Source organism: Scyliorhinus torazame, chromosome 4, assembly GCF_047496885.1.
Source record: "Scyliorhinus torazame isolate Kashiwa2021f chromosome 4, sScyTor2.1, whole genome shotgun sequence".
Classification (NCBI taxonomy): Eukaryota; Metazoa; Chordata; class Chondrichthyes; order Carcharhiniformes; family Scyliorhinidae; genus Scyliorhinus; species Scyliorhinus torazame.
The window spans coordinates 318,800,427-318,826,891 of record NC_092710.1 but is presented as its reverse complement, the minus strand read 5'-3'; the positions used below and the strand labels follow the sequence as shown (position 1 = coordinate 318,826,891).

The 26,465-nt window shown below is 46.9% G+C and overlaps 1 protein-coding gene across 4 annotated transcripts in view; it reads left to right on the top strand.

Moving 5' to 3' along the window:
* babam2 (BRISC and BRCA1 A complex member 2) overlaps nucleotides 1-26,465 on the top strand; it is a 374,337-nt gene that overhangs the window by 22,442 nt on the left and 325,430 nt on the right. For all 4 annotated transcript variants that reach the window (XM_072500140.1, XM_072500137.1, XM_072500138.1 and 1 more), the window contains exon 3: nucleotides 534-610. In XM_072500140.1, the coding sequence (XP_072356241.1) occupies nucleotides 534-610 (77 nt within the window). The remainder of the gene's footprint in view (nucleotides 1-533; nucleotides 611-26,465) is intronic.

Sequence of the window (26,465 nt, the reverse complement as noted above, 5' to 3'; positions counted from 1 at the left end):
AATAGATGGGTAGTTAGGAGCTAGGGCGGCGGGGTAGTTGGTTATGTTATTGTAATATTGTGTTGGGCCGCTAGGCTGTTTAGAGTGTTAATTTGTTAAACTGTGAAAATTACAAATGCTTCAATAACAATTATTATTTTTACTTACAAATCTGGTGGATGGAAGTCATTTGAGCAGCCTGGGTCAAAGATGGTGAAAACTTCATAAGAATTATTGGTTAATTCATTTATTTTGCGACTCTGGGTCAAGGGGGGCTGGAATTGACTGCGGCTTAGCCCAGGGTAACAAAAGAAACATTATTCCAGCTCAGCATGATTCGTTTGTTATTGAAAGTTTGCAGTTTTTCATTTTGGTCTCACAGGCTAACTTATACTAAACTGAATAAAAATCTTGGGTTTGTCTCGTGAAATTCCTGTTTTATATTGCAATCCAGCAATTACATAGATTGTTGTAGGTTGTTATAGTCTGAGTGTTGCCAGCCATTGTTTTCCTTTTTTGTCTTATTGAAATTTTTGTTTGGTTCCTCCTTTCAGATGCACATCACTAACACCCGGACCCTGTTGTGACCGGTTCAAGCTGCATATTCCTTATGCTGGGGAGACCCTAAAATGTGAGAAATATTTTATTTTTGGAGATCATTTAATGAAACATTTCAGTCATAGCAGAATTTAAATAACATTGCAGAACATACTGTAGAAACGTTGTGTAATTAGTACCATTCATTAATTGTCTAATAGCTACAATTGTTCTTTTTGGACACTATCAAAAGTATATTTACAAACACATTGATCACTGAGAGTTGTTCTGAACCATATGATGGACCTAAAGAGAGAGCTAAGAAGAGCCAGGAGGGGACATGAGAAGTCTTTGGCAGGTAGGATCAAGGATAACCCGAAAGCTTTCTATAGATATGTCAGGAATAAAAGAATGACTCGGGTAAGAGTAGGGCCAGTCAAGGACAGTAGTGGGAAGTTGTGCTTGGAGTCCGAGGAGATGGGAGAGGTGCTAAATGAATATTTTTCGTCAGTATTCACACAGGAAAAAGACAATGTTGTCGAGGAGAATACTGAGATTCAGGCTACTAGACTAGAAGGGCTTGAGGTTCATAAGGAGGAGATGTTAGCAATTCTGGAGAGGGTGAAAATAGATAAGTCCCCTGGGCCGGATGGGATTTATCCTAGGATTCTCTGGGAAGCTAGGGAGGAGATTGCTGAGCCTTTGGCTTTGATCTTTCCGTCATCTTTGTCAACAGGAATAGTGCCAGAAGATTGGAGGATAGCAAATGTTGTCCCCTTGTTCAAGAAGGGGAGTAGAGATAACCCCGGTAACTATAGACCAGTGAGCCTTGCTTCTGTTGTGGGCAAAATCTTGGAAAGGTTTACAAGAGATAAGGGTGTATAATCATCTGGAAATGAATAATTTGATTAATCATAGTCAACACGGTTTCGTGAAGAGTAGGTCGTGCCTCACAAACCTTATTGAGTTCTTTGAGACGGTGACCAAACAGGTGGATGAGGGTAAAGCAGTTGATGCGGTGTATATGGATTTCAGTAAAGCGTTTGATAAGGTTCCCCACGGTAGGCTACTGCAGAAAATACGGAAGCATGGTATTCAGGGAGATTTAGCAGTTTGGACCAGAAATTGGCTAGCTGGAAGAAGACAAAGGGTGGTGGTTGATGGGAAGTGTTCAGACTGGAGTCCAGTTACTAGTGGTGTACCACAAGGATCGGTTTTGGGGCCACTGCTGTTTGTCATTTTTATAAATGACCTGGAGGAGGGCGTAGAAGGATGGGTGGGTAAATTTGCAGATGACACTAAAGTCGGTGGAGTTGTGGACAGTGCGGAAGGATGTTACAAGTTACAGAGGGACATAGATAAGCTGCAGCGCTGGGCTGAGAGGTGGCAAATGGAGTTTTAAAAAATATATATATTTTATTCAAATTCTTTGGCCAAACAAAACAATACAAAGGATTTTCTTTTTACAACAGTAAAACAGTATAAATAACAGTGGCCGTTTTTAACAAATAAATAAATAATATAAAAACTAAATGGCAACAGCCTTATCAAAAATAATAACTCTCCAAAAATAAAATCCAACAATCCAATATGCATAGCCTATTACAAATATCTATACAAAAACACCCTTGAGGACCCACCCGGGCCCTCCTCTCTCCCCCCGGGTTGCTGCTGTTACCTTCCCATTTCCTTTATCGTTCTACGAGGTAGTCAATGAACGGTTGCCACCGCCTGGTGAACCCTTGAGCCGAACCCCTTAGTGCGAACTTTATCCGTTCTAGTTCTATAAACCCTGCCGTGTCATTTATCCAGGTCTCGACGCCTGGGGGTTTGGCTTCCTTCCACATAAGCAATATCCTTCGCCGGGCTACTAGGGACGCAAAGGCCAAGACATCAGCCTCTTTCGCCTCCTGCAGTCCAGGCTCTTCTGCAACCCCGAATATAGCCAACCCCCAGCCTGGCTCGACCCGGACCCCCACCATCCTCAAAAGCACCTTTCCCACCCCCACCCAGAACCCCTGCAGTGCCGGGCATGACCAAAACATGTGGGTGTGGTTCGCTGGGCTTCTACCCCAAAGAATTTACTGAGCCGTGCTCCGGTCATATGCGCCCTGTGTAAAACCTTGAATTGTATCAGGCTTAGCCTGGCGCACGAGGACGACGGGTTTACCCTACGTAGGGCATCAGCCCACAGCCCCTCCTCAATCTCTTCCCCCAGCTCTTCTTCCCATTTCCCCTTCAGCTCATCCACCATGATCTCCCCCTCATCCCTCATTTCCCTGTATATATCTGACACCCTACCATCCCCACCCATGTCCCTGAGATCACTCTATCCTGAACCTCCTGCGTCGGGAGCTGCGGGAATTCCCTCACCTGTTGCCTCGCAAAAGCCCTCAGTTGCATGTACCGAAATGCATTCCCTTGAGGCAACCCATATTTTTCCGTCAGCGCTCCCAGACTCGCAAACGTCCCGTCTACGAACAGATCTCTCTGTTGCACAATCCCAGCTCTCTGCCATGCTCCAAATCCTCCATCTATTCTCCCCGGGACAAACCTATGGTTATTTCTTATCGGGGACCGCACCGAGGCTCCCGTCCTTCCCCTATGTCGTCTCCACTGCCCCCAAATTTTTAGTGTTGCCACCACCACTGGACTTGTGGTGTATTTCTTCGGGGAGAACGGCAACGGCGCCGTCACCATTGCTTGTAGGCTAGTCCCCCTGCAGGACGCCCTCTCCAATCTCTTCCACGCCGCTCCCTCCCCTTCTCCCATCCACTTACACACCATTGAGATATTGGCGGCCCAGTAGTATTCACTTCGGCTCGGTAGTGCCAGCCCCCCCCCCGCTACGCTGCAAGAACCCCCTCCTCACTCTCGGGGTCTTCCCGGCCCACACAAAACTCATGACACTTTTCTCAATTCTTTTGCAAAAAGCCTTCGTAGCCATCACCGGAAGGCACTGAAACACAAAGAGGAATCTCGGGAGGACTACCATTTTGACCGCCTGCACCCTACCCACCAGTGACAGGGGCACCATATCCCATCTCTTAAAATCCTCCTCCATCTGTTCCACCAATCTTGTTAAATTAAGCCGGTGTAAAGTTCCCCAACTCCTGGCTATCTGAATCCCTAAGTACCGGAAATCTCTTGTTACCTTCCTCATCGGTAAGTCATCTATTCCCCTGCTCTGCTCCCCCGGATGCACCACAAACAACTCACTCTTACCCATATTCAATTTGTACCCCGAAAATTCCCCAAACTCCCTGAGTGTCTGCATTATCTCAGGCATCCCCTCCACTGGGTCCTCAACATACAGCAATAAATCATCTGCATACAAGGATACCCGGTGTTCTTCTCCTCCCCTGAGCACTCCCCTCCACTTCCTGGAGCCCCTCAGTGCTATGACCAGGGGCTCAATCGCCAATGCAAACAGTAACGGAGACAGGGGACACCCCTGCCTCGTCCCTCTATGAAGACGGAAGTAATCAGACCTCTGTCTGTTCGTGACCATGCTCGCCACCGGGGCCCTATACAGCAGCTGTACCCATCCGATATACCCTTCTCCAAAACCAAATCTCCTCAGCACCTCCCACAGATAATCCCACTCCACTCTGTCAAATGCTTTCTCGGCGTCCATCGCCACCACTATCTCCGCCTCCCCCTCTGGTGGGGGCATCATCATTACCCCTAGCAACCTCCGTATGTTCGTGTTCAGCTGTCTCCCCTTAACGAACCCAGTTTGATCCTCGTGGACCACCCCCGGCACACAGTCCTCTATCCTCGTCGCCATCACCTTGGCCAGGAGCTTAGCATCTACATTTAAAAGGGAAATGGGCCTGTAGGACCTACACTGCAGCGGGTCTTTTTCCTTCTTCAAAGGGAGCGATATCGTTGCCTCCGACATAGTCGGGGGGCAGCTGCCCCCTTTCCTAGCCTCATTAAAGGTTCTCGTCAAAAGCAGGGCCAGTAAGTCCATATACTTCCTATAAAATTCCACCGGGAATCCGTTCCGGTCCCGGGGTCTTCCCCGCCTGCATGCTCCCAATCCCTTTTACCACCTCCTCCATCTCAATCTGTGCTCCCAGTCCCGCCCTCTCCTGCTCCTCCACCTTAGGGAATTCCAGCTGATCCAAGAAACACATCATTCCCTCCTTCCCTTCCCGGGGCTGAGCCTTGTATAACCTCTCATAAAATGCCTTGAACACCCCGTTCACTCTCTCCGCTCCCCGTTCCATCTCTCCCTCCTCATCTCTCACCCCACCTATCTCCCTCGCCGCTCCCCTCTTCCTCAATTGGTGGGCCAGTAGCCGACTCGCCTTCTCTCCATACTCGTACTGTACACCCTGTGCCCTCCTCCACTGTGCCTCTGCCTTACCCGTGGTCAGCAGGTCAAATTCTACATGTAGCCTTTGTCTTTCCCTGTACAGTCCCTCCTCCGGTGCCTCTGCATATTGCCTGTCCACCCTCAAAAGTTCTTTCAGCAATCGCTCCCTTTCTTTACCCTCTTGCTTCCCTTTATGTGCCCTTATGGATATCAGTTCCCCCTCTAACCACCGCCTTCAACGCCTCCCAGACCACTCCCACCTGAACCTCTCCATTGTCATTAAGCTCCAAGTACCTTTCGATGCACCCCCTCACCCTTAAACGTACCCCCTCATCCGCCAATAGGCCCATATCCATTCTCCAGAGTGGGTGCTGTTCTTTTTCCTCTCCTGCCTCCAGGTCTACCCAATGTGGAGCGTGGTCCGAAATAGCTATGGCCGTATATTCCGTCCCTGTCACCTTCGGGATCAGCGCCCTTCCCAAGACAAAAAAGTCTATCCGTGAGTATACTTTGTGGACATGGGAGAAAAATGAGAACTCCTTACTCCTAGGCCTACTAAATCTCCAGGGGTCTACCCCTCCCATCTGCTCCATGAATTCCTTGAGCACCCTGGCCGCTGCCGGCCTCCTCCCGGTCCTGGACCTCGATCTGTCCAGCCCTGGATCAAGCACCGTATTGAAGTCTCCCCCCATTACCAACTTTCCCGCCTTCAGGTCCGGGATACGTCCCAACATACGCCTCATAAAATTTGCATCATCCCAGTTCGGGGCATATACATTCACCAGAACCACCGCCTCCCCTTGCAATCTGCCACTCACCATCACATATCTACCCCCACTATCCGCCACTGTGGTCTTTGCCTCAAACAGTACCCGTTTCTCCACTAAGATAGCCACCCCCCTGTTCTTCGCATCCAAACCCGAATGAAACATCTGCCCCACCCATCCTTTACGTAGTCTGACCTGGTCTATCAGTTTCAGATGCGTCTCCTGCAGCATAACCACATCTGCCTTTAGTTTCTTTAGGTGTGCGAGTACCCGTGCCCTTTTAATCGGCCCGTTCAGCCCTCTCACTTTCCACGTGATCAGCCGGGTTGGGGGGCTCTTTACCCCCCCCCTCCCCCCTTGTCGATTAGCCATCCCCTTTTTTAACCCAGCTCCTCACCCGGTTCCCATGTACCCGTGTATCCCCCCGAAGGCGCCCTCCCGCCTCGACCACCCCACCCCATAACAGCTCCCCCTTCTCCTTAGCAGCAGCAACCCAGTTAACCCCCCCTCCCCTCCCACCCCCTCCGCTAGATCCCTTTCTAGCGTAGTTGCACCCCCCATGTTGCTCCCAGAAGTCAGCGAACTCTGGCTGACCTCGGCTTCCCCCCTTGTCCTCGGCCCCCACTGTGCGAGACCCCCTCCTTCCTGCGTCCCTGTTCCCGCCATAATTACCATAGCGCGGGAACAAAGCCCGCGTTTCCCACTCGGCCCCACCCCTAATGACCGGCGCCCACAGTTCCTCATACTACTCCCCCCCCCCCCCCCCCCCCCACCCAACATGGGGAAGAGAGAAAAGTTACAAGATTGCAAGATTAACAAATTGAACAATCATCCCCCCCCCCCCCCCCTTTTTCCTCACCCCACATAATCACCCCACCACTTTGTCCCAAAAGTTCTTTCTCTCACCAGACTATTCCAGCTTCTCGTCCACAATGAATGTCCACACCTCTTCTGCCATCTCAAAGTAGTGGTGCTTCCCTTGGTGTGCGACCCACAATCTCGCCGGTTGTAACATTCCAAACTGGATCTTCTTTTTGTGAAGCACCGCCTCAGCCCGATTAAAACTTGCCCTCCTTCTCGCCACCTCCGCACTCCAATCCTGGTATACGCGGATCACCGAGTTCTCCCACCTACAGCTCCGAGTTTTCTTCGCCCATCTGCGGACCGTCTCTCTGTCATTATAGCGGAGAAACCTCACCACTATAGCTCAAGGTATTTCTCCAGCCCTCGGTCTTCGCGCCAAAACTCGATAAGCTCCCTCCACCTCCAAAGGGCCCGTCGGGGCCTCCGATCCCATTAGCGAGTGAAGCATCGTGCTCACATATGTCCCGACGTCTGCCCCTTCGGGAAGACCCAGAACCCTTAAATTCTTCCTCCTCGAATTATTCTCCAGTACTTCCAGCCTTTCCACACACCTTTTGTGATGTGCCTCGTGCATCTCTGTCTTCACCACCAGGCCCTGTATTTCGTCTTCATTTTCAGCAGCCTTTGCCTTCACGACCCGAAGCTCCTGCTCTTGGGTCTTTTTCTCCTCCTTTAGCCCTTCAATCGCCTGTAATATCGGGGCCAAAAGCTCCCTCTTCAACTCCTTTTTCAGTTCTTCCACACAGCGCCGCAGGAACTCTTGTTGGTCCGGGCCCCATAACAAACGGCCACCTTCCGACGCCATCTTGCTTTGAGCTTGCCTTCCTTGCCGCTGCTCCAGAGGATCCTCTGCAATCCGGCCATTATCCTCTCCCTTATCTATGCGTGTCCGGGGGGGATTCCCTTCTGGATTACCGCACAGTGTTTTTGGCCGTTTAAATTGCCGTTGGGGCTCCTATTAAGAGCCCAAAAGTCCGTTCCACCGGGAGCTGCCGAAACGTGCGACTTAGCTGGTCATCGCCGCACCCGGAAGTCCTGCAAATGGAGTTTAATGCAGAAAAGTGTGAGGTGATTCATTTTGGAAGGAATAACAGTAAGACAGAGTACTGGGCTAATGGTAAGATTATTGGCAGTGTGGATGAGCAGAGAGATCTCGGTGTCCATGTACATAGATCCCTGAAAGTTGCCACTCTTGTTGAGAGGGTTTTTAAAAAGACGTACGGTGTGTTAACTTTTATTGGTAGAGGGATTGAGTTTTGGAGCCATGAGGTCATGTTACAGCTGTACAAAACTCTGGTGCGGTCGCATTTGGAGTATTGCGTGCAATTCTGGTCGCCGCATTATAGGAAGGATGTGGAAGCATTGGAAATGGTGCAGAGGAAATTTACCAGAATGTTGCCTGGTATGGAGGGACGATCTTATGAGGAAAGGCTGAGGGACTTGAGGCTGTTTTCGTTAGAGAGAAGAAGGTTAAGAGGTGACTTAATTGAGGCATACAAGATGATCAGAGGATTGGATAGGGTGGACAGTGAGAGCCTTTTTCCTCGGATGGTGATGTCTAGCACGAGGGGACATAGCTTTAAATTGAGGGGAGATAGATATAGGACAGATGTCAGAGGTGGGTTCTTTACTCCGAGAGTAGTAAGGGTGTGGAATGCCCTGCCTGTAACAGTAGTGAACTCGCCACTAAGGGTATTCAAATGGTCATTGGATAGACATATGGCTGATAAGGGAATAGTGTGGATGGGCTTTAGAGTGGTTTCACAGGTCGGTGCACCATCGAGGGCTGAAGGGCCTGTACTGCGCTGTAATGTTCTATGTCGACATGGTTTCTTCTACCACCGGGGGAAAGAGATTGCATTTCCTTTCATCAGTGTCCTGATAATATCAAAGTGGCTGGATGATGATGTGTAATTGTTCTGTGTAACTTTCCACAGACGTGTGACGTACAGATTGAGGTTTCTTTTGAAGAGCTAAGTTTTCAAATTTGCAGCCAGTATTTGGTTTTAATTATTTTACCCTACATTATCACTTATGATAACATAGGGTGAACAAAGGGCAGTGGTAGCACAGTGATTAGCACTGCTCCCTCACGGCATGAGGACCATAAGGCCATAAGACATAGGAGCAGAATTAGGCCACTTGGCCCATTGAGTCTGCTCAATCATGGCTGATATTTTTCTCATCCCCATTGTCCTGCCTTCTCCCCATAACCCCTGATCTCTTTATTAATCAAGAACCTATCTAGCTCTGCCTTAAAGACACTCCGTGAATTGGCCTCCACAGCCTACTGCGCCAAAGAGTTCCACAGATTCACCACCCCCTGGCTGAAAAAAATCCTCCTCATCTCTGTTTTAAAGGATCGTCCCTTTAATCTGAGATGGTGTCCTCTGGTTCTAGTTTTTCCTGCAAGTGGAAACATCCTCTCCATGTCCATTCTATCCAGACCTCGCAGTATCTTGTAAGATCCCCTCTCATTCTTCTAATCTCCAATGAATACAGACCCATATGACAAGTTCTTCATTCCAGGGATCATTCTTGTGAACCTCCTCTGGACCCTTTCTGAGGCCAGAACATCCTTCCTATATGATGTGGGGCCCAAAACTGCTCACAATACTCCAAATGGGGTCTGACCAGAGCCTTACACAGCCTCAGAAGTACATCACTGGTCTTGTATTCTAGCCCTCTTGACATGAATGCTAACATTGCATTTGCCTTCTTAACTGCCGACTGAACCTGCACATTAACCTTAAGGGAATCGTGAACAAGGACTCCCAAATTCCTTTGTGCTTCTGCTTTCCGAAGCATTTCCCCATTTAGAAAATAGCCTATGCCTAGATTTCTCCTTCCAAAGTGCATAACCTCACACTTTTTCACATTGTATTTCATTTGCCACTTTGTTGCCCGCTCTCCTAGCTTGTCCAAGTCCTTCTGCAGCCCCCTTCCTTCCTCAATACTACCTGTCCCTCTGCAGATCTTTGTATCATCTGCAAACTTAGCAACAGTGCCTTCAGTACCTTCTTCCAGATCATTAATGTATATTGTAAAAAGTTGTGGTCCCAGCACAGACCCCTGAGGCACACCACTAGTCACTGGCTGCCAACCTGAAAAAGACCCCTTTATCCCTACTCATGACAAAGCCGTGATAACTCAGTCCTATTTTACCATGCACTTTGTGATCTCATCTTTCATAACAGACTCTAAAATCTTACCAATGACCGAAGTCCGGCTAACCGGCCTACAATTTACCTGCCTTTCTCCCTTTTTTAGCTGTTTTAGCACACTGGGCTATATCGCTGGCTTTGAAAGCAGACCAAGGCAGGCCAGCAGCACGGTTCGATTCCTGTAACAGCCTCCCCGAACAGGCGCCGGAATGTGGCGACTAGGGGCTTTTCACAGTAACTTCATTTGAAGCCTACTTGTGACAATAAGTGATTTTAATTTCATTTCTTAAACAGTGGTGTTACATTAGCCACCTTCCAATCCTCTGGGACCCTTCCTGCCTCCAGTGATTCCTGAAAGATCATCACTAATTCCTCCACAATTTCCTCAGCTATCTCTTTTAGAACCCTGGGGTGTAGTCCATCCGACCCAGGTGACTTATCGACCTTCAGACCTTTCAGTTTCCCCAGAACCTTCTCCTTAGTAATGGTCACTGCACTCACCTCTGCCCCCTGGTTCTCCTGGGGCTCTGGCATCCCACTGGTGTCTTCCACCGTGAAGACTATTGCAAAGTAACTATTCAGTTTGTCTGCCATTTCTTTGTTTCCTATTATTACTTCTCGAGCCACATTTTCTAGTGGTCCAGTGTCTATTTTTGCCTCTCTCTTGCCTTTTATATGTTGAAAAAAATCTCTTCCTATCTTCCTTTTACTAGCTAGCTTGCACTCGTACTTCATCTTCTCCCTCCTTATTTTAGTTGTTATCTGCTTGCTTTTAAAGGCTTCTCAATCCTCTGGTTTCCCACTAATGCTTGCCACTTTGTATGCCTTTTCCTTAGCCTTTATGCTGTCCTTGACATCCCTCTTCAGCCATGGACGCCTTGTCCTCCCCTTAGCATGTTTCCTCTTCCTTGGGATGAATTTCTGTTGTGCCTCCCTAATAACCCCCAAAAACTCCTGCCATTGCTGTTCCACTGTCTTCCCTGCTAGGCTCCTTCTCCAGTCAACTCTGGCCATCTCCTCCCTCATGTCTTTGTAGTTACCCTTATTTAATTGTAATACTGTTACATCTGATTGCAGCTTCTCCCTCTCAAACTGCAGGGTAAATTGTGGTCACTGCTCCCAAAGGGTTCCTTCACCTTAAGTTCCCTAATCAAGTCTGCCTCATTACACAGCACAAATCCAGAATTGCCTGTTCCCTAGTAGGCTCTGTCAAAGCTGCTCCAAAAAAACATCTCTTAGATATTCCACAAATTCCATTTCTTGGGATCCACTACCAACCTGATTTTCCCAGTTCAGCTGCATATTGAAGTCCCCCTTGATTATTGTAATATTGCCTTTTTTACATGCCTTTTCTATCTTCTGATTTATTTTCTGCCCCACATCCTGACTACTGCTAGGGAGCCTGTACATAACTCCCACCAGGGTATTTTTACCTTTGCGATTCTTCAACTGTACCCACAGAGATTCTATGCCTTCTGATCCAATATCGCTCCTTGCTATCCATTTAATTTCATTCCTTACTAACAATGCAACCCCTCCCCCTTGGCCCATCTGCCTGTCCTTTCGATAGGACATATATCCTTAGATATTTAGATCCCAGCCCTGATCCTCTTGCAGCCACGTCTCTGTGATGCCCACTACATCATACCGGCCAATTTTGGTGTGTGCAACCAGTTCATTTACCTTGTTCTGTATACTGCGTGCATTTAGGTACAACACCCTCAATCCTGAATTAGCCACCTCCCTTTTCACACTCTCCTCAGTCACTATACCCTGTACTGTGCCCCTTTTTGATTTTTGACTGTGGCTTGTCTGCCTTACACTTTCCCCCTTGCTGCTTTTTGTTTCTGGCCCCATTTTACTTCCCTTCGACTTCCTACATTGGATCCCATCCCCCCTGCCACATTAGTTTAAACCCTCCCCAACAGCTCGAGCAAACACCCCCCAAGACATCGGTTCCAGTCCTGCCCAGGTGCAGACCGTCCGGTTTGTACTGGTCCCACCTCCCCCAGAACCGGTTCCAATGCCCCAGGATTAGATCCCGACCCCGGGTCACTGTCCTTATGGAGCTTGCATATTCTGCCCTTGTCTGTGTGGGTCTCACCCCCACAACCCAAAAAAGATGTTCAGGGTAGGTGGATTGGCGACGCTTAATTGCCACTTAATGGGAAAAGAAAAAAAAGCACAGGGTGAAAAAGATCAAAGGCCGTGCCAGTGATGGTGCTTGTTGACTAATCACTTGGTCAACAATAGCAATTATCATTTTGCCACAGGATTACTCATGCATTGGTGGTAATCATCCAAGATTCTAATGCCTCTATTCAAGAAAGAAGACCGAAAGCAGAAAATCATAGACCAGTTAGCCTGCATCTATCACTGGGATAGTTTTAAGGATCTAGAGGACATGGTAGTGAAGTGGTAATGTCAGCCGACTAGGCTGTTGGGACCGGGCAGCTAGTGGAATTTGGTTAATAAATCCAGAATTTAAAGCTAGTCTCAGTAATGGTGACCATGAAACTATCATTAATTGTTGTAAAAACCCATCTGATGCACTTCTTTCTGGAAGATATACATTAACAATCTGGCAGAAGAAAGAAAAAGCACCAGGAGATTTGGAAAATGATGATACAACCAGGATTTGTGGAAAGGAAATCTTTGAGGATGTAACAAGTCGGGTGGATTAAAGTGAACCAGTGGATTTTGAAAATATGTTCAATAAAGTGGCACATAAAAGGCTATTACACAAAATAAGAGATCAAGTCGGGGGGGGGGGGGGGCGGGCGGTGGCGGTGATATAGAGAATTGGCCAACAGGAAACTGATTTGGGATAATTGGGTTATTTCCCACGGCAAACTGTAACGAGTGAAGTGCCACAGAGCCTCCACTATTTCCAATCTATAGTCATGCATGACTTGGATACAGTGACCAACTCTATTATAGCCAATTTTGCTGACAATACAAACGGTAGGTAGGAAAACAAGTTGTGGGAAAGATTTAAAACAAGCTTGTCCAACCTTTTTTGCTCAAGGGGTGATATTTGCAGATTTAGAGTCATCGGTTTCTGTGCTGTAAAACTCTTTATCGGCCCATTGTGTCTACTGTAAAGCTCTATGACTCAAAATATCTAGTATCTATTCTAATCCAATTTTCAAGCACTTGGTCCATAGCTTTGTTTACTATGATTTTTCAAGTGCTCATCTGAATGCTTCTTAAATGTTGAAGATTCCAGCCTCATCCATCCTTTCAGGTAGTGAATTTCAGGTTCCTATCACCCTCGGGGTGAAATGTTTCTTCCTCAAATCCTCTCTAAATCATCTGTTCTTTAACTTAAACCTTTGCCCCTTGTTAGTCACCCCTTTACTAAGGGGCAAAATGTCTTCCTAACTGTCCTATCTATGTCCCTTATAATTTTGTATACCTTGAACAAATGCTCTCTCGGCCTTCTTTGTTCGAAGGAAAACAACCCCTGCCGAAATAGCTTCGCTTCATAGCTGAAACTTTCCAGTCCAGGCAACATCCTGGTGCATCTCCTCTGTTATCTTTCTAGTGCAATCGCATCCTTCCTATATGTTGCAACCAGAACTGCACACAATACTTGAGCTATGGCATAACAAACGTTATGTACAGCTCCATCATAACCTCCTTGCTCTTGTATTCTATGCCTCAACTAATAAAGGCAAGTATCCCATCAGCCTTCTTATCTACCTGCCCTGCTGCCTTCAGGGACCTATGGACATGCACCCCAAGGTATCTCTGGCCTTCTGTAATTCCTAGCATTCTACTGTTCATTATGTACTCCCTTGCCTTGTTAGTCCTCCCAAAATGCATCATCTCACATTTTTCAGGGTTAAATTCCATTTGCCAGACACTGGGGACCTTCTACCAGATCTTGGTAGAAAGTTAGAGGAATGGCAGGGAAGGGAGTGCAATGTTCCTCCTGCAGGATGTTTGAGGTGAGGGATGCAGTTAGTGTCCCTGCTGATTTTACCTGCAGGAAGTGCTGCCATCTCCAGCTCCTCCAAGACCGAGTTAGGGAACTGGAGCTGGAGTTGGAAGAACTTCGGATCATTCGGGAGGCAGAAGGGGTCATAGATAGCAGCTTCAGGGAATTAGTTACACCAAAGATTGGAGATAGGTGGGTAACTGTAAGAGGGACTGGGAAAAAACAGTCAGTGCAGGGATCCCCTGCGGTCGTTCCCCTGAGAAACAAGTATACCGCTTTGGATACTTGTGGGGGGGGACGACTTACCAGGGGTAAGCCATGGGGTACGGGCCTCTGGCACGGAGACTGTCCCTGTTGCTCAGAAGGGAAGGGGGGAGAGGAGCAGAGCATTAGTAATTGGGGACTCTATAGTCAGGGGCACAGATAGGAGATTTTGTGGGAGCGTGAGAGACTCACGTTTGGTATGTTGCCTCCCAGGTGCAAGGGTACGTGATGTCTCGGATCGTGTTTTCCGGGTCCTTAGGGGGGAGGGGGAGCAGTCCCAAGTCGTGGTCCACATTGGCACCAACGACATAGGTAGGAAAGGGGACAAGGATGTCAGGCAGGCTTTCAGGGAGCTAGGATGGAAGCTCAGAACTAGAACAAACAGAGTTGTTATCTCTGGGTTGTTGCCCGTGCCACGTGATAGTGAGATGAGGAATAGGGAGAGAGAGCATTTAAACACGTGGCTACAGGGATGGTGCAGGCGGGAGGGTTTCAGATTTTTGGATAACTGGGGCTCTTTCTGGGGAAGGTGGGACCTCTACAGACAGGATGGTCTACATCTGAACCTGAGGGGCACAAATATCCTGGGGGGGAGATTTGTTAGTGCTCTTTGGGGGGGTTTAAACTAATGCAGCAGGGGCATGGGAACCTGGATTGTAGTTTTAGGGTAAGGGGGAATGAGAGTATAGAGGTCAGGAGCACAGATTTGACGTCGCAGGAGGGGGCCAGCGTTCAGGTAGGTGGGTTGAAGTGTGTCTACTTCAATGCCAGGAGTATACGAAACAAGGTAGGGGAACTGGCAGCGTGGGTTGGTACCTGGGACTTCGATGTTGTGGCCATTTCGGAGACATGGATAGAGCAGGGACAGGAATGGATGTTGCAGGTTCCGGGGTTTAGGTGTTTTAGTAAGCTCAGAGAAGGAGGCAAAAGAGGGGGAGGTGTGGCGCTGCTAGTCAAGAGCAGTATTACGGTGGCGGAGAGGATGCTAGATGGGGACTCTTCTTCCGAGGTAGTATTGGCTGAAGTTAGAAACAGGAAAGGAGAGGTCACCCTGTTGGGAGTTTTTTATAGGCCTCCTAATAGTTCTAGGGATGTAGAGGAAAGGATGGCGAAGATGATTCTGGATATGAGCGAAAGTAACAGGGTAGTTATTATGGGAGACTTTAACTTTCCAAATATTGACTGGAAAAGATATAGTTCGAGTACAATAGATGGGTCGTTTTTTGTACAGTGTGTGCAGGAGGGTTTCCTGAAACAATATGTTGACAGGCCAACAAGAGGCGAGGCCACGTTGGATTTGGTTTTGGGTAATGAACCAGGCCAGGTGTTGGATTTGGAGGTAGGAGAGCACTTTGGGGACAGTGACCACAATTCGGTGACGTTTACGTTAATGATGGAAAGGGATAAGTATACACCGCAGGGCAAGAGTTATAGCTGGGGGAAGGGCAATTATGATGCCATTAGACGTGACTTGGGGGGGATAAGGTGGAGAAGTAGGCTGCAAGTGTTGGGCACACTGGATAAGTGGGGCTTGTTCAAGGATCAGCTACTGCGTGTTCTTGATAAGTATGTACCGGTCAGACAGGGAGGAAGGCGTCGAGCGAGGGTACCGTGGTTTACCAAGGAAGTGGAATCTCTTGTTAAGAGGAAGAAGGAGGCCTATGTGAAGATGAGGTGTGAAGTTTCGGTTGGGGCGATGGATAGTTACAAGGTAGCGAGGAAGGATCTAAAGAGAGAGCTAAGACGAGCAAGGAGGGGACATGAGAAGTATTTGGCAGGAAGGATCAAGGAAAACCCAAAAGCTTTCTATAGGTATGTCAGGAATAAGCGAATTACTAGGGAAAGAGTAGGACCAGTCAAGGACAGGGATGGGAAATTGTGTGTGGAGTCTGAAGAGATAGGCGAGATACTAAATGAATATTTTTCGTCAGTGTTCACTCAGGAAAAAGATAATGTTGTGGAGGAGAATGCTGAGCCCCAGGCTAATAGAATAGATGGCATTGAGGTACGTAGGGAAGAGGTGTTGGCAATTCTGGACAGGCTGAAAATAGATAAGTCCCCGGGACCTGATGGGATTTATCCTAGGATTCTATGGGAGGCCAGGGAAGAGATTGCTGGACCTTTGGCTTTGATTTTTATGTCATCATTGGCTACAGGAATAGTGCCAGAGGACTGGAGGACAGCAAATGTGGTCCCTTTGTTCAAAAAGGGGAGCAGAGACAACCCCGGCAACTATAGACCGGTGAGCCTCACGTCTGTAGTGGGTAAAGTCTTGGAGGGGATTATAAGGGACAAGATTTATAATCATCTAGATAGGAATAATATGATCAGGGATAGTCAGCATGGCTTTGTGAAGGGTAGGTCATGCCTCACAAACCTTATTGAGTTCTTTGAGAAGGTGACTGAACAGGTAGACGAGGGTAGAGCAGTTGATGTGGTGTATATGGATTTCAGCAAAGCGTTTGATAAGGTTCCCCACGGTAGGCTATTGCAAAAAATACGGAGGCTGGGGATTGAGGGTGATTTAGAGATGTGGATCAGGAATTGGCTATCTGAAAGAAGACAGAGGGTGGTGGTTGATGGGAAATGTTCAGAATGGAGTACAGTCACAAGTGGAGTACCACAAGGATCTGTTCTGGGGCCGTTGCTGTTTGTCATTTTTATCAATGACCTAGAGGAAGGCGCAGAAGGGTGGGTGAGTAAATTTGCAGACGATACAAAAGTCGGTGGTGTTGTCGATAGTGTGGAAGGATGTAGCAGGTTACAGAGGGATATAGATAAGCTGCAGAGCTGGGCTGAGAGGTGGCAAATGGAGTTTAATGTAGAGAAGTGTGAGGTGATTCACTTTGGAAGGAATAACAGGAATGCGGAATATTTGGCTAATGGTAAAGTTCTTGAAAGTGTGGATGAGCAGAGGGATCTAGGTGTCCATGTACATAGATCCCTGAAAGTTGCCACCCAGGTTGATAGGGTTGTGAAGAAGGCCTATGGAGTGTTGGCCTTTATTGGTAGAGGGATTGAGTTCCGGAGTCGGGAGGTCATGTTGCAGCTGTACAGAACTCTGGTACGGCCGCATTTGGAGTGTTGTGTACAGTTCTGGTCACCGCATTATAGGAAGGACGTGGAGGCTTTGGAGCGGGTGCAGAGGAGATTTACCAGGATGTTGCCTGGTATGGAGGGAAAATCTTATGAGGAAAGGCTGACGGACTTGAGGTTGTTTTCGTTGGAGAGAAGAAGGTTAAGAGGAGACTTAATAGAGGCATACAAAATGATCAGGGGGTTGGATAGGGTGGACAGTGAGAGCCTTCTCCCGCGGATGGATATGGCTGGCACGAGGGGACATAACTTTAAACTGAGGGGTAATAGATATAGGACAGAGGTCAGAGGTAGGTTCTTTACGCAAAGAGTAGTGAGGCCGTGGAATGCCCTACCTGCTACAGTAGTGAACTCGCCAACATTGAGGGCATTTAAAAGTTTATTGGATAAACATATGGATGATAATGGCATAGTGTAGGTTAGATGGCTTTTGTTTCGGTGCAACATCGAGGGCCGAAGGGCCTGTACTGCGCTGTATTGTTCTATGTTCTATGTTCTACGAACACTGAGACAAGGCTGCCCACCTATTGGCTCACCAGCTGAGAAAACAGGCAGCCACGAGGGAAATAGCGCAGGTGAAGGATAGCAGAGGCAGATTGGTAACAAAGCCAAAGGAGGTGCATTTGTTGACTTCTACCGGGGACTGTACACCTCCGGGCCCCACAACGGGGACACGCGAATGAAACATTTCCTAAACAGACTGGATCTACCAGTTGTGGGGGAAGACAGACCGGGGGGGGGGGGGGGGGGGGGGGTGCTGGAAGCATCAATAGACCTGGGAGAAATCATGGAGAGCATCAGCTCCATGCAGGCGGGGAAGTCAGCGGGACCTGATGGGTTCCCGGCGGACTTCTACAAAAGATTCGCACCAGTCCTGGCCCCACACCTAAGGGACATGTTCGCTGACTCACTGGCAAGGGCCACCCTGCCCCCCGCGCTAGCGCAGGCCACAATCTCACTGATATCCAAAAAAGATAAAGACCTGATGGAATGTGGATCATACAGACCCATTTCACTGCTGAGTGTGGATGTGAAAATACTCGCAACGGTCCTGGCCAAAAGGTGGTCGCAGAGGACCAAACGGGCTTTATCAAGAGTAGGCAGCTCACAGTGAACATCAGCCCTCATCAGGGGTTACTAAAGATGCTGAGTGATGCAAGAGTAGGGAAAATTAATCATAGAAGAATATCATTGAATCCCGACTGTGCAGAAGGTGGCCATTCGGCCCATCGATTCTGCACCGACCCCCTGAAAGAGCACCGCACACAAGCTCACTCCCATACCTTGTCCCCAGAGCCCTTCCAACCCCAATTACCCATTGGAAACTAAGGGGCAATTTAACATCTTTAGTAACCCCTATGAAAAACACTATGGGATGTTTTCCTATGTGAAGTCAAATTTCTCCAAGAAAGAATAATAAAAAAAACACAAATTGAAGGACAAGGCTTTTAAGGCTTCTTTCAATTTTCTTTGGTCAATCACCGTAACTTGCACATCATTGGACTGTGGGAGGCAACCCACGCAGACACTGGGAGAAAATGCAAACTCCACACAGACAGGCACCCAAGCCCAGAACTGAACCTGGGTCCCTGGCGCTTTGAGGCAGCAGTGCTATTCACTGTGCACCGTGGCACCCTGGCATGAATAATTGAGCCCATGGGCCTCAGTAGGCTTTTAAAGATGGGATGAGTGGTGGCAAAGCAGAATGTTATTGAGAGCATTCCAAAGGGTTAGCTCAGGATGGCTCAAAGCTCTACCATTGATAGCGAAACAAGAAAAAATGAGATTACACAATAGACAAGAAAGGACAAAAGGACACTGGATGGGATTATAAAGGTGGAAGAGATTGTAGAGTTGGATCCATAATCATGGAGAAAATTTCAGATGAGAATGGCACTTTTGAAAGCCAGTGAAATTTGGCAAGGCAGGCTGAGCGGGATATGTGGATAGCAGAATTTTGACAAGTTAATATTTACGAAAACAAGCATTGGGGTGCTGTCGAGTATATTGAAGAAGCCGAGACAAATATTAGTGAAAGTGTTGGTAAGGACTTTGGCAGTAGACTTAGATGGAATCATTGTTTGGAATTTAATGTGGCCGAAGGAGCAGATTATAAGATGGGGAGGGGTGTAGCATTAGAAAATTAGAAGGGAAGTGGGCATACCCGTTGCCTTCCTGACACCACACAATTCCCTCAGAAGCAGGGAAGGTCAAGAATGACCATCCTGCTGAGAGGCCAATTGAGACAAATTGAGTAGTTAATAAGGGCCACCATGTGGAGAGACTTCTGAGTTTGGGGGTGTTCTCTAGATCGGGCACCCTGTGAACCATGATGGAACCCCCCCCCCCCCCCCCCCCACTGGCCTATTCCCCTTTCTTGCATTTTCTGCTCTAGGAGAACAATCTAGATTTCTCCAACCTCTCCACACAACCAAAATCCCTCATCCATGGTATCATCCTGGTAAACCTCCTCTGTACCCTGTTCAAGGCCTTGCTATTCTTCCTGAAGTACGATGGCCAGAATCATACACTCTGCTCCAACTGAGGCCTCACCCGTAATTAGTAAATATTCAGCATGACTTCCTTGTTGATGATGTGGAGACACTGGTGGGGGACTGGGATGGGTACCATAAGTAGTCTTATAACACCAGATTAAAGTCCAACAGGTTTGTTTGGAATCATTAGCTTTCGGAGCGCAGCTCCTTCATAAGGTGGGTTCCACAGACACTTATAAAGACAAATTCAATGATGCAAAATTATGCTTTGAATGCGAGTCTTTGCAGGTAATTAAAAGTATCATCTTGAATCATTGACTTTGTCTATATATGTGTTTTGTTTATGTATGGTAATACCCCTATTGACAAAGTCAAGTATCTCGTACACTGCCTTAACCCCCTTATCAATTTTCCCTATCATCTTCAAAGGCTAGTAATTATGAACCTCCAGGTGTCTTTATTCTCTTCCCCCCCCCCCCCCCAAAAGCACCATTTAGATTATATTGCCTCTTGATGTTGTTCCTTTCAATATTCTTCCCCTCCCACTTATCCGCATTCAGATGAGCCTGCCATTGTCTGCATGTTTCACTAGCCTGTTTTCCTGAAGTTACCTTTCATACCAACAGACAATTCAAATGAAATTTACTTACCCTGTACTTCGTTACCTTCAGCCTCTTAGTCTTCATCCACCTATTCAATCTAATTGGGTATGTTAATATTGCAAAATACTAGCTATAACAACTACAAAACTCTGAAAGTCAATTTCATAGCCTCAAAACTTCTGTGTAAATCATTTTTACCTTCATATTCTGACACAATGTCGTAAGGATCCAACATTTCCTGATTCAGGTCAAGATAAAAACACTATCTGAGCTATCCATTTTCTTTCTTGAACTTGTACAAATTATGCATGTTACTGTTGAATTTGATGGTGATATTCTAATGGGACTACCAATATATTTTGCACTAAAAGGGATTGGCTTTGGAAAATATGTAGTGTTATTGCAAGTTTTGAGGTTAGCAGCTGAAGTCCGATTTGGCAGCTCTAATAAACGTGAAGATAGGAAAGAGCACAACCAGTTGCCTTTCACTATTGCTATTCATCAGGTTTTTAACAAGAATATTTCTGCTCCTGCTTTTTTCTGCCTGGTGTCCATAAAATAGCAAGTGCTGTTCTATAAAATACCCTTGTTTGTATTTACTGAAAGATTCTTTATTTTTACAAGAGTAAAATATTGTGGGTGTTACAAATCAGAAAACCCAAAAGTCGGTACTACTCGAGAGGTCAGGCAGCATTTGCTGGAGAGAGTGTTTTAATTCCTTTATTTTCCTTTTTACTCTTCACCTCTCAATCTCTAAAGGACAGGAAAATTGCTTTCCCTCAGTTAGTCTGATAGGGATGTATAAAATGGCACAGGCTGGTTGTAATTTAGTTACAGTCAGTTACTGTGAAAGTCCGGCACCTGTTCAGGTACACAGGTATAATTCAGAATGTCCAAATTACCTAACAACACGTCTTTCGGGACGTGTGGGAGGAAACCGGAGCACCCGGAGGAAACCCACGCAGACACGGGGAGACTGTACAGATTCGACACAAACAGTGACCCAAATCGAACCTGGGACCCTGGAGCTGTGAAGCAACAGTGCTACCTACCGTGCTGCCCATTATGACATTATAGACAGGAAATAAAATCTGAGGCCACCTAACAAGCACATCTTTCGGGACTCGTGAGAGGAAACCGGAACACCTGGAGGAAACCCATGCAGACATAGGGAGAAGGTGCAGACTCTGCACAGACAGTGACCCAAACCAGGAATCGAACCCCGGTTCCTGGCGCTGTGAAGCAACAGAAATGCTGGGCTTGCAGCAAATCAATCTCTTGTCTCATAATGAAATGTGTTTTGATGTTTCAATAAGACATCTGCAGTCGATTGTAAAGTTTAAGGGGACGCCTCACTTTTGCTGATGTTGAAGAGGCCGATACATGAGGGGCAGTTTCGGCACAAGTATCGCATCTGAAGTGGTTACCAGGTGTGGCTGTATTATTGTTTTCGGTGTTGCTGACTTTTGCCAGGCTGCTATTGTCACTAATCGTCATGGTAAAACACACCGGCCCAATGGTGATGTCGCTGTTTTCTTCTGTTGTCGGCTAGTGTTTCCCTTCTGGGTTTAAAAATCAGTGGGTGCGATCTAACCAGAAAAAGAGCCTGAGGCGGCTCTCCGCTGCACATCCTGCACTGAGGAGCTCCGCCATTTTTAATTGCCGACCCCCGGACGACACCCCTGGATCCCCCCCAATGTCCCACCTCACAGTGACAGTTCACACCTGGACCTGATCCCCGGCTCAGGACAAATGTCACCTGGGCACCCTGGCAGTGCCCCTTCTAGCCTGGCAGTGCCACCAGGGCACCACTAGCAGTGCCAAACTGGCATCTGGGTGACACTGCCAGGGTACCAGGCTGGCCGTGACAAGGTGCCAGGCTAGAAGGGGCACCCTGCGCAGATACCAGCCACCCTAGAGCCTCCGAAGGCCTGGGAGACCCCCCCCTCCCAAAGTGCTGGCACGTCTGGTTCCCATTTGTGCAAACTAGTACCAATCGGTGCCAGCCTGGCATCTCCTCAGCGAGGCCGGTAGATCCAGGGAGCTGGTTCAATCTGACGAAACGTAACTTTGCAAGTCTGTGTCCCATCCATTGTGAACTACTCATGAAATCTCATTCGATCTCACGAGGTGTAGCAACCGTCGGGAATCCCGGACAAGGCCTCTCTTGTGATCTGCTAGTCCCGTCCAATTCCTGCGGGATACGGGTGGTAAATTGCGCCCAGTGTTTGTGGCCTTCCCGTTACATTTGCAAGCTTCCTTGATGCAAATATTTGGGTGTCCTACTGGTCTTCCTGCTCCAGTTACCTGGCCACACAGAAAATTCTGGATATACTTCCATCCTACGAATGTATCCGAGTCAGTAAAGTTGCCTCATGCTTGGATGATTTGCCTTTTAAAGGACTGCAAAATTCATGATTTTGTCCTTCCACAAGATATCAAGAATGCATTGCAAACAACAAAGGTGAAAGTTGCTGAGTTTTGTTTCTTGAAATCTGGAAATCACCCTGGCTTGTCAGCCATATAACAAGGTGCTGAGAACACAGGCCTCATAAACTAGCATCTTGTTCCCAAGAGTCAGCTTGATATTTGTCTACCCAATATGGTAGCTGCTTTCATGTGCACAAATTAAGTTCTGCATCAAGAGATATTGCCTGTCACTGTGAACCCAAGATAGCAGAATTTGCTAACCAATTTCAACAGGATATAATTTGATGTGATCAAGGGTGGAGATGGGACCGTGTGCTATTACCGCCTGGTTTTCTTGACGCTTGTAGAGTCAGTGTTTGACATCACAGTAACAGATCATCTTTTATGTGCCAGCCATCCAACACATATCTATTTTAATCCCATTTTCCAGCACTTGGTCCATAGCTGTGATGGAATGGCATTTCAAGTGCTCATACAAATTGTAAGAGAGAACCAGTTATAGGCATGGGAGAAACGATCCATGAGCCTTTTTAGCTGTGTTACCGCGTGAGTGATTAGCATATCATCAGTATAGAGGAGTTCTCCGATCATGACAAGCTGCATTTCTATTTTCTCTTTCATTCTGGACAGATTGTGGAGCTTGCCATCTGGCCTGGTATGCAGGTAAACTACAGGGGAGGCAAAGGTCGGGAGCATGGAAAAGAAAATAACAAAGTGGGACATAAGACACAACCCTCTTTCACTCTGTTCTTCACCCTGAAACTGTCAGAATTGGAACTGTCAAACTGTACAGTACAGTACATGTTGTCCTGAAAGGAACAGATAAAATTGGGGAGCTTTGGTGGACATCCAGTTCTCTCTTTTTATAGTTCTTCTCGACAGACTACATTGAATGCTTTCGTGAGATCTACAAAAGTAAAGCAAAGATGTATATCCTGCTCCCTACACTTCTAACTCAGCATTTGGAGAAGATCCTCTGCATTATAAATCTAGCAGCACAGAAACGGCACTGTGCTTCTGCATACACTCAGGCTACAAATAGATGGTATCTTTTTAAATGCATGGCCTTTACTAAGGCCTTCCAGTGACACTAAGGAGTGAGATGCCCCTGTAGTTGTTGCAATCTCTTCTGTCACCCCTTGTTTTGTATAGGGTTTTTGGCCCGTGGAATGCAACGGATTCTACCTTCCAACAGAGAAGGAAGAGGTCATGAAGATGTGGCAGTAATTCGAACATTCCGTGCTTGAGCAGTTTGGCTAGAATTCGATCCTTGCTGCTTGCTAAGCAATCAATGGCCTTATTGAGTTCAAGTGGTGAATGTTCTTTGCCTATCATGGCAGGGAGCTGCAAAGGAGCATTAAATGCAGACTGGGTGATGCCCATCTCAGAGGAGTACCCATCCGAGCCATAAATGTCATACAAAAGACACGGAGATGCTGTGCAAATAAACAGTGAATCAGTTGATGTCAAGAATTCAAAACTGCCGGGCAGCACGGTGGCGCAGTAGTTAGCACTGCTGCCTCACGCCGCCGAGGTCCCAGGTTTGATCCCGGCTCTGGGTCACTGTCCGTGTGGAGTTTGCACATTCTTCCCGTGTTTATGTGGGTTTCGCCTCCACAACCCAAAGATGTGCAGGGTAGATGAATTGGCCATGCTAAATTGCCCCTTAATTGGAAAAAATAAATTAGGTACTCTAAATTTATTCTTTAAAAAAAGAATTCAAAACTGCCCTTGACAATGGAAACCTACACTTTCTGTATGATACCAAGTCTTACAACACCAGGTTAAAGTCCAACAGGTTTGTTTCGATGTCACTAGCTTTCGGAGCGCTGCTCCTTCCTCAGGTGAATGAAGGGGTATGTTCCAGAAACACACATATAGACAATGTCTTTGTCTATATATGTGTGTCCTTGTCTATATCCTTATATATCCTTGTCTACATATGTGTTTCTGGAACACACCTCTTCATTCACCTGAGGAAGGAGCAGCGCTCCGAAAACTAGTGACATCGAAACAAACCTGTTGGACTTTAACCTGGTGTTGTAAGACTTTGTACTGTGCTCACCCCAGTCCAACGCCAGCATCTCCACATCATTTCTGTATGATGTACTTGGTCCTAACATCACGAAGGTTGCTCTCCTGATATCAGAAGATGGTGAAATACTAGCAGAAGTAAGCAAAAGTCCGCTGGGTTGAAAGTGGGTGTATTTTGGCACGTGTGATTTTCGAAGTGAGTTATTGTTCTCAACATGACTGAAGGACGTCAACAGATATTTTCTCATCAAAACAAATTTCCCGGTCAGATGGGAATGGTTTGAGTGCAAATGGTTTTGGATGCTATGCTGCCACTGCATAACTGCCATGGTGCAAAGCAATATTGACAAAGGGTAAATCAACTTCCCTATTGTCTCAGCCATGCTGTAGGCAGTAAAGAGGATCCAAAGAGTATGATGCGCTAGTTTCAATTTGAAGATCATGCTTAAAAAATTTACACTATGCAAAAAAAGTTTAAAGTCTCGGCATAGCTTTCCAGTTACAGAATAACCTGTCGTAGGTTCCATCTGCCACAGTGGGCAGATTTAGTTTTCTGACAAAGGGAATTTGTGATCCACCTTTGACTAATCTGTGCATTTTAGCATATGTGCTGCTCATTATATCTTTGAGGGTGCTCCAGCTCCGATGTCTAATTGCATACAATATTTAACGGAGATGCAGTACAGGTACTCAGTAATATTTTGATAACCAGCATTTTATCTGGTTTGACTCTGGATGTATACTACAGTGCTCATTTTTTTCCTTTTGTTTTTTAAAGAAGTTGCTTGAAATGAGTTCTGTTGACGTCTTCAAATCTTTTTAAAATTACAGCTGAATGTAAAGTACATAAAATTACACAGTTATGTATGCGTGTCCTTTGTCAGGTCCAGACTACATTGGCTGCCAGTCCCCAAACATTTTTACCGACATGTTTCAATCCCTACATAAAGCCCCGATCTATAATTTCCTCAGACCATGAGACATAGGCCACTCGGCCCATAGAATCTACTCTGCCATTAAATCATGGCTGATATTTTTCTGATCCCCATAACCCCTGATCTCCTTATTAATTAAGAACCTATCTATCTCTGTCTTAAAGACACTCAGTGCTTTGGCCTCCACAGCCTTCTTCAGCGAAGAGTTCCACAGATTCACCATTCTGGCTGAAGAAATTCCTCCTCATCTCCGTTTTAAAGGACTGTCCCTTTAGTCTGAGATTGTGCCCTCTGGTTCTCCTTTTTGCCTGCTGGTAATAATAATCTTTATTGTCATAAGTAGGCTTACATTAACACTGCAATGAAGTTACTGTGAAAAGCCCCGAGTCGCCACATTCCGGCGCCTGTTTGAGTACACAGAGGGAGAATTCAGAATGTCCAAATTACCTAACAGCACGTCTTTCGGGACTTGTGGGAGGAAACCCAGGCAGGCACGGGGAGAACGGGCCAACTCTGAAGCCGGGAATTGAACTTGGTATCCTGGGGCTGTGAAGCAAGTGCGACCGTGCATATCCTGTCCACGTCCTGTCCACGTCCACTCTATCCAGACCTCGCGGTATCCTGTAAGTTTCAATACAATCCCCCCCCCTCATCCTTCTAAACTCAACGAGTACAAACCCAGAGTCTTCAACTGTTCCTCATATGACGAGCTCTTCATTCCAGAGATCATTCCAAGGAACTGGTTAAGCTCAGTAGGCTAGACAGCTGGTTTGTGATGCAGAGCAAGGCCAGCAGCGTGGGTTTAATTCCCATACCAGCTGAGAATTGTGTACCTGAAAAGGCGCCGGAATGTAGCGACTAGGGGCTTTTCACAGTAACGTCATTGCAGTGTTAATGTAAGCATGCTTGTGACAATAAAGATTATTTATTTATTTTATTTTTTATCATTCTTGTGAACCTCCTCTGGACCCTTTCAAAGGGCAGCACATCCTTGGATACCGGTCCAAAAACTACTCCCAATACTCCACATG